Source organism: Oryzias latipes, chromosome 10, assembly GCF_053564925.1.
Source record: "Oryzias latipes strain Hd-rR chromosome 10, Olatipes_Hd-rR_3.1".
Classification (NCBI taxonomy): Eukaryota; Metazoa; Chordata; class Actinopteri; order Beloniformes; family Adrianichthyidae; genus Oryzias; species Oryzias latipes.
In genome coordinates this window covers 1,987,406-1,996,337 of record NC_136246.1, presented here as the reverse complement: position 1 = coordinate 1,996,337, position 8,932 = coordinate 1,987,406, and the positions used below count along the sequence as shown (strand labels likewise).

Sequence of the window (8,932 nt, the reverse complement as noted above, 5' to 3'; positions counted from 1 at the left end):
ATTCGTGTTGCCTTTATGCAGTGGTAAAATAAGTGCAGCACTAAAAATTATGATAAAATAAAAATAAAAAAGTCGGCATTTCTGTCCATTAGAGAAAATAAAATATCCTTTTGCAGGAAAGTGCCGGATCCTAAACCCTGATTGATCTCGTAAAGCGCATGTCAGCAGGATAGAGAAACTCTCCAATTAAAAAAGAAAGAGGGTAAGAAAAAGAGCCTTAGCGCAGGGTGCAGTCTGGGTTCTGAGGGGAGGGGGCCCCGCCTCCCGTGTCCTTATAAGCAGAAAGCCTGTTTGCGGGACGCTCAACAGCCCAGGAACGCTGAATGAGGACTCTGGAGACCTATCCCAGGCTGTTAGATTTCGCGGATTAAACTGCCTGCTATTTCGCCTTTACTGGCCATGGAGTTTCTCAGCCACAGCTACCTAAATGCGCGCAGCCCTTATGACTACACTTTTAATTTCTGGAATGACTATCTTGGACTGACGACTCTGGTTACGAAGAGCAATCAACTGAGTTTGCATCCAAATCCCAACTCCATCACTGAGTCGTTGAAAGCCACCCTGGGTTTGGATGACTCTCCGCCTTGTTCGTGCGTCGTCGGTGGCGCTGGAGAGACTGGGCACCTCAAGTGCTGCTGCCCGTCCAGAAGCCCCCCGCCGACCTCCCTCCTGGATTTGAAAGAGCCCTTCTCCATCCTGAGGCCCTTCCATAACCAGCTCGGCGTCCAGCTCCCGGAGCGGGATGTGAGTTTTAGAGGGAGCTTTCCGAGTTTCGACCTGCTTGGCATGGAGAGGAAAGTGCGCAAACCTGCTTCCAGGAGCAAGCAGGAGCCCAAAATCTGCGTCTTCTGTCGAAATAACGGCGCCCCGGAGGAAATATTTGGCTCTCACGTCCTGAAGATGCCCGACGGCAGGGTGGTGTGCCCGATCCTGCGGGCGTACACCTGCCCCCTGTGCAGTGCCAACGGAGACAATGCCCACACCATCAAATACTGCCCGCTGTCCAGAGAGCAGCCGACGCAGCGACCACTGAAAGGGGGGAGGGCTGTGGGGGGTAAGAGGATGAAAATATTTTAAGCAGGAAGACTAAACGTTGATTCATTTGCACTGAAATGTTTCCAGATGACTGTTTTCATTTCGTTACAAGCCTTTATCCAAATTTTACGAGCATAATAGTTTGACTTTTTTAAGAGGTCGTATTTTTCTAGTTCTCTACTTACATATAGATTTATTTTTCTCTGGAGTTCTTAGGCTTCTGAGCATTTACACACAAATAAATAATGACTAAGTGTGACTACATTTTAAAAAAAGTATTTTGTTATTTGTAAGTTTGCAAAACGGATGGATGTCATTATCTATATCTACCAAGTTTTTTGTATGCTGAGCTAAGCTCTGCTTTCTTTTCTGTCTCAGAAAACCAAAGTTTTGTTTGCCATTAAAGAAGCTCAAGAATGTGTTATTAATGAATATTTGTGTGCATCGGACTGAAAGAGGAACTCTTTGATCCCGTCAGTCTGTGCAAAACTCCAACATTTTTTCTAACTTGCCTGAAAAGTTGAAATTCGATCCGTGAGGCAGGAGGAAAAAGACAATGCAGCCTCTGTCTAGAGATCATATTCACTGGGGAATGTTTTAATCACTTGTTGCCATGCCAGATTTTTGTTCCTATTCCAGGAGATGAGAACATATCTGGTGTCTCACACGCACATCAATGCTTCACATTTTATTTTGCTACATTCCCAAATATGAGTGAGACTAAATTTTTGTAGTTTGATAAAACATTCAGAATTTTATTTTCTGAATGGACCTTTTTACCTTTGATAACATGTTTAGATGAAACATTTAGAACTTGTCAGCTTATTTAATACAATAAAATACTAATATACAACCAAATCTATTTTGATCGCAATGAACACGTGTCATCAAAAAATAAACGTGACAACATGACTTATTATCTGAAGAGCTCCAGAAATAGGAAAAAGGGCTGTTAATGAATGTTTAATTTAGTCCACTAGGACGGCTCATTTCTGACAGTTTTGTTTACCAAAGGACTAGATCTGCATTGAAGACAAAAGATTTGCTGTTAAATACTGTGATGTTTCTTCAGTATTTTAACAACACAAGTGACTTTAGAGGGCGCTACCTCAACAGGATGTTCTTCTTACATGTAAATTTAACAGCAGTTTAATGTTTTAGTGCTGTCATTTATTAATAAGGGTTTTGATAGTATTTTTGATCTTTGTATAACATAATTACATTTTCATTTTGATGCTTTTAATGTAATGGAAGCAAATTTCTATAAGCTATAGACATTGTTCACCGAAAGGGGTTTGTCTGTAAATAGTGAAAATTCCCGTACTTTTGAAAGTTTAGTGCTCCACTGTTGCATAAAGAGTGTGGCTGTTGAAAAAGGCTGTCAGCATTCGCCACTTTTGACAGAGCTTTTTAATTAAATGAATGAGAGAAAAAGAAACACTGAAGAAATGTGTTATTTATGTTTTACTGTATATGCTGCTGTGCAGAATAAGTTCACTAGAGAAATAAAAATTGTATGATAAAACTGTGCTATGTGGTTTTGTTTTTGTCAGTGATTTAGACTGTGGCTAACTGAAGGGATTTAGAAAGATTTCTTTACAGAAGCAAGTTCCTTTGAGTCTTGGATTACTTTTTCACTAACACATCCATACATTTTTAATGTTGTCTGAATAAATTAAGCATGAGAGCGGATGGCAAGAGAGAAATGTCTTTGTGAGCAGTAATTGGCCTGGTGATGACTGCTCAGCCAAAAACGTGAAAGTCCTGCAAATCCTGCATTTGAAATAGAAAGACTTGCCTCTGAGACCTCTGCTCCAACTCAAAATGATCTGTTGCTCTCATATCTGAAAGATTTGACTTGGGAAGGCAAACAGCTCCACAGTTGTTCTGTTGTATAGAAGGGGGGGGGGGGGTGCCCACACAGGAATGTATTGGCACATGACACTCAGCCATTCAAACAGATTGTGTGAAAAGTGGAAGAATAGATAACTCCCTTGGCCCTATGCCTGCCATCTGTGAAATGGCTGTTGCAGACAACATGTAAGAGACAAACAGGCTTTTGCATGATTTCTGGAAGGATAGCTAATGTGGTAAACAGTTGAGCAGCTGTTACTACATATACATGAGTTCATCTGCTCGGATAGAGGTGAAATAAGATAGAATGAAAGGTCTCTCACTAGTAAAAAAAAAAATGTCATAATTACAAATGTTTTTAACATTGCAAAACCTATATCATGACAGCAGGACATTCACTGAAGACCCATTCCAGTGAAAATTGTGTTTGTGGTGTTTCTTACATGATCTTGTAGCAATTTTTCTCATGAGGGAGGACATGTCTTAATAAATTTAAGATTAAAACTGTCATGATTTCAAAGAGCCAAGACAGACCCAGATGCTGGAACCCGGAAGAACAACAGGAGAGTGTAAGGTAAGTTAGATTTATTTTTGCAGGACGCAGATCCAATGGCATGGGTGACGGCTGAGGATTGCTGATGAGTCACAGGATGAGAAACAGGGAATCCTGACTTGGAGTCTTGGCGTGGCTGGAGGGTTTGCCATGAGCAGGAATCCTTGCGTGATTGAGGAGGACCGATAGCTTTGAAGATGAATCCCAGGTAAACACTCTTGGTATGTATTTCCTGGAAACAAGGCATAGGAAAAATATTAACAGGAGCAACGAATTGGTGATGAATGCTGGATCTGGACCTCCTTCAGACTGCTGGAGATTGATGTGATGAGTGGATACAGTTGAGAGTCCTCAGGAGCAGAGCAGAGAGGGGAGGGGGAGGAGAGCTGCCAGAGGCACCGTGACAAAAACTGCATTTATGAGTATTTGTTTTTTCATTTTGGTGAAAAAATATATTTATTTTTTCATTTATTGTGGTGAATCAGGAGCAGAGAAAAAAACTGCTGTTTCCAGGAACTGGATGGGTGGGTCATACTGGCGGGGCTCACTGTGGGCGGTCTCTCTCTCGGGTCACGTCGGCGCCCCCCCCTCCATTCCACTGTTACTTGCACATTAGACACCTTGATTGATTTAGGGCTTTGTGGGGATGGTCTGGTGGAGGGGGGTACGGTGAAACATCCGTGCTCATCTTTCACTGGTCAGCACCACAATTTTAACTTCCACTTTAGACACACACACTGCATGTTAGCACCACACACACAGCAAATACACACCACACAAAGAGGGACCCCGGAGGGGGGGGGCTCTGCTGCTTGGCAGCGGTGGGGCCCGCCACACTGGAGACCTCCTATTTTACCTGCAGCACACACACAGCACACCCACACCACCATGCATCGGTGGGGTCGGGGAGGGGCGGCCGGTCTTCTCCCGCCTGTTCCTCTCAGGGCGGCCGGGCTTGTGGGTATCCTGTCGGCTGTAGTGGTGGTCCGGCGTGCGGCGCTAGGGAGTATGATCTCTGGGTTGCTTGGGTGGGGTGCCAGGGCTGGCTTGCGAAGACGGGGCTCCGGCTGGGTGGTGGGCGGCTCATGGGTTCTCTGGGCCCTGGCTTCGTCCTTGGCCCGTGTCTCGGTGTCCGGCGAACGGAGGCCCCCATGGCTGCCGCCTGGTACGGCAAAGCACACCTGTCCTGTGGCCTGGGGGCTCAAATAGATCCATGTACGTCTTTGTTCAAATAGATCCATGTACGTCTTTGTTTTCCTCCTCTGAGCTGGAATCTGGATCAAAACTGGATAACTCTGATATTTCTCTACACCTTTGTTGCACCGCCCATGTTAGCTTGGGGCTATGAGGGGCTGTAAGCTCTCATTGAAAATTTAATCAGAAATTTCTCTCACAGTTGTGGTCAGGACGGATGGCGTCCCGCCCACAACCGTTGGCCTGCCCTCATTTCCCATCATCCCTTTGTTTACATTCTCTCCCACACCCTCAACCTAACGATGGCAGTGCAACAGGAATGTGAGCCCATTTGTCTTTGATCAAAGGATGGTGTCTATGTTGAAAACTTAAATTTTTCTTTTTCTTTCTTCTTCTATGGCACTGTGTGAAGGAAAGAATGAACTGGGCCATGTATGGTCAGATTTTGAATGAAAATCTCCTTCCATCAGCAAGGGCATTGAAGAAAAAATTTTGAGAAAAATATTGAATTAAAAATCTTTGGAGGGAGTTGAAAGTCTGTGTTGCCCAGAGACAGCTCCAAAACACCACTGCTCTAGAGGATATCTCCATGGAGGAATGGGCCAAAATACCAGCAACATTGTAAAGACATTGTAAAGACTTGGAAAAAAAAGTTTGATTGCTGTCATTGCCAATAAAGGGTTTTACAAAGTATGGATTGATCTTTTGTTATTGACCAAATACTTATTTTCTAAAATAATTTACAAATAAATTACTTAAAAAAAATCAGACAATGTGATTTTCTGGATTTTTTTTCTCATTTTGTCTCTCATAGTTGAGATTTACCTATGATGGAAATTACAGACCCTTCTCATCATTTTAAGTGGGGGAACTTGCACAATTGGTGACTGACTGAAAACTTCTTTGCCCAAAGTTTCTAATCTTTCAAGCATTGACAGGAAACGTGTCCCAGTTTTGCTGTTCAAATTCTGGATTGTGGGCTGTTGGCTTTTGATTTATACAGTTTTGAACATTTAATGTTGATTAGAATAGACAAATGTCTTACAGTACGGTTGTGGAACATGCTAAACGGTAATGGCAGGTGGTACAATGGTGAAACGAGATGATGAAGAAGGTTGGACATGCGTTTCATCTAAATTTTGTTTAAAATTCATTGGTTTCAAACAAAAGACTTGGGCCAACTGTCCATTCACTGTAAACCTTCAGCACAATGTATGTGTTCTTGTTGGTGGGAAAATTTAAGCACTACACTCAATCCCATGTGGTTGTGGTTTTTAGTGAGAAGCACAGTAATGTGCTTGTGACGCAAGAGGGAGGAAATTGCAGAAGCTTCCTGTACAACTGTGCTTTTGTACCATTTCCAGATGGATGGAAAGCCAGCCAGCAGGCAAACAAGCCTTAAACTAGAAAGGAATGGGACGGTCCAACAGCAAGCCTTAAAATGAAAGAAATGCTGTTCTTGAACAAATACATGTTTTAGAATAAAACAGAGAGGGGAACACTGAGTTATATACAAAGCACAGCTTTAAAGGACAGTTTGACTGAATAAAATTTGACTAAATAAAATGGGGCATGATTTACTGTGCTATTTGATTTGGTCTTCAAAATGTCCCAATAATTGTTTATCATGATTTGAGCATATATTTCAAATGATAAAACAGAGGACTATATTCTTGCTGATAATCTCCACAGTGACTACTAACCTTTCAGATCTCATCTGCACAACTGGCATCTTGGTTCACAATCTTTCCAGTCAAAACCTTCATATATCTGTCCACCTATCCATATTCTGGACATTAAATGTCTTCTCCTTGCACCCATAATCAAGTGCAAGATAACCTTTTGCAACCACAAATCTGTCTCTCCTGATGCACTGTCAGCCTCCCTTGCTGCTAAAATGTCTGTCTCTCCTCCCCCCGTCTAATAACCCTACCGAACATGTAAACTACTACAATAGCACACTCTCCTCCTGCCAGTTGGCTCCCACTAAAACAAAAAATGTCTCATTCATCCACACAGCACCCTGGTACACCTCTGAACTAGGCACCATGAAATCCCGCCGACGACAGCTTGAGATACTGCATCGCAAAACTGGACTAACTGTACATCTCCTGATGTACATTGATTTCAATCACCAGTACAAGAATGGCCTCAATACTGCCCGGTCATCCTATTTCTCCAACATCATTCATTCCAGCTCCAATCATTCAAAAACTTTGTTTTCTACCATAAACAAAATCCTGAAGCCCAATGATAACTCCTCTTCATCTTTCACTGTGACCAAGTGCAACTCCTTCCTGCCCCATTTTCAATCCAAAATCAACACAATCTGCAGCTCCCTCCCTCCCAACAGAGACCCCCCCCTGAAACGTTGGCCCCCTCCTCCACTAAGCAGCTCTCTGAATTCTTCTCTGTCTCCTCTGTGGAACTCAGCAAGCTGCTGAGGTTTCAAAGCCTCCACCTGCATTCTGGACCCCATTTCTTCCACCCTTGTTAAAGGTTGCTGTCCCATCATCTCTCCACTAACAACAAGAATTAACTCTTTACTCTGCTCTGGTACTGTGCTCCAGTCTCTCAAGCTGGCAGCTATAACCCCCATCCTGAAAAAACCTGCTCTTGACTTCGACAATATTGAAAATTTCCGTCCCATCTCCAACCTGCCATTTCTGTCCAAAATACTTGAATGAGTGGTTGCCCCCCAGCTCAAATCTCATCTAAACTCTAATAATCAGTTTGAACCCTTTCAATCTGGTTTTTGGCAACAACAAAGCATTGAAACAGCTCAGCTCAGAGTCTCCAATGACATCCTTCTCTCCTCCGACTCTGGACAGCTCTCCATCCTCATTCTCCCGGACCTCACTGCAGCATTTGACACCATCAGTTACTCCATCCTGCTCTCCCACCTCAAGAACTGTCTCAACATCACCGGCTCTGCTCTGCTTGAGTCGCTTCAGTCCTACCTCACCAACCGTCAACAGTTTATCAGGGAAACCACTGCTCATCCTCCACTGCTCCTCTGTTGCAAGGTGTTCCCCAAAGTTCGGTGCTTGGTCCAGTCCTGTTCATCCTTTACCTCGTTCCCCTTGGCAACATCATCCTCCAGCATGGTCTAAGTTTTCACTGTTTTGCTGATGATATACAACTATACATCTCCACCAAATCCATCAGCTCCACAACTTCATACTCACCCGCTGTCTAACAGACATCAAAGCACAGCTTGAACACAATTTTCTCAAATCTCAACTGTGATAAGACAGACATAGTCTCAATTGACCCCAAAATCATCACAAAATCGATTCCAAATTTTCAGTTAAACTTTAACAACACCACACTTTCTCTGTGGCCAGTCATTCGTGACATTGGGCTTCTCTTTGACACCAATCTATCATTTGAACAACATGTTAACCAAATAACCCGGTCTGCGTGATTCCACCTGAAAAACATCCCCTGTCTCTGCTCTTCCCACTATTTTTCTGCTGCTGAAACCCTCATTCATGCCTTTATTGCCTCCCGGTTAGATTACTGTAACAGCACACTCCATAGTACATCCTCCAAAATAATAAATAAGCTGCAATACATTCAGAACTCTGCTGTCTGTCTGCTCACACACACCCGCTCTCGTGAACACCTCAAACCCGTCCTCCAGAACCTTCACTGGCTCCCCATCGCTCAGTGCATCCAATTCAAAGTTCTCCTCAACACCTTCAAAGCCCTTCATAACCTGCCCCCCCCCCCCCGCCTGAGTGATCTGCTCCAGCGTCACACTCCATCCCACTCTCTGCACTCCTCTGATGCAAACCTTTTGTCCCTCCCCTGTCGGACCAAGTATCGAACCTGGGGAGACAGAGCCTTCTCCATTGCTGCCCCGACCCTCTAGAAGCCTCTGCCCCAACGTCTCAGAGACTGCACTGACCTCGCAATGTTTTAAAAAAATCACTAAAAACTCATCTTTTTAAAATAGCTTTTAATTTTTATTCTGTCATTTTTATGCTTTTATTTTCATTGTATTAGCTCATGGTTTTTTTACTGATGTGTTGTAAAGCGTCTTTGTGTGCCATTTAAAGCACTGTACAAATCTAATTTATTGTTAATAATAACAAATCAATTTGTTGTGTGAACAAAATGATGCAAACATTGGTTTGTCTTCACTTTAACAGATTTCAGTGCTGATTTCAATGCTGAGACAGGGTGTGCCCCGCCTTTGTCCAACAGTAGTCAGGGTAGGCTCTGGCAGTGTCACGGGACTGAGTGGGTTAAGAAAATGAATGGATGGATCTCTGACCCCATCTTGTGTTT

At 43.3% G+C, this 8,932-nt stretch overlaps 1 protein-coding gene across 1 annotated transcript; it reads left to right on the top strand.

The window, feature by feature from the left end:
• Positions 1-303: 303 nt before the first annotated feature.
• Positions 304-1,454, top strand: nanos1 (nanos homolog 1). The gene is given in 1 exon segment (NM_001160469.1): positions 304-1,454. A coding segment is annotated over 1 exon segment (678 nt). The 5' UTR covers positions 304-399; the 3' UTR covers positions 1,078-1,454.
• The last annotated feature ends 7,478 nt before the right edge of the window (positions 1,455-8,932 follow it).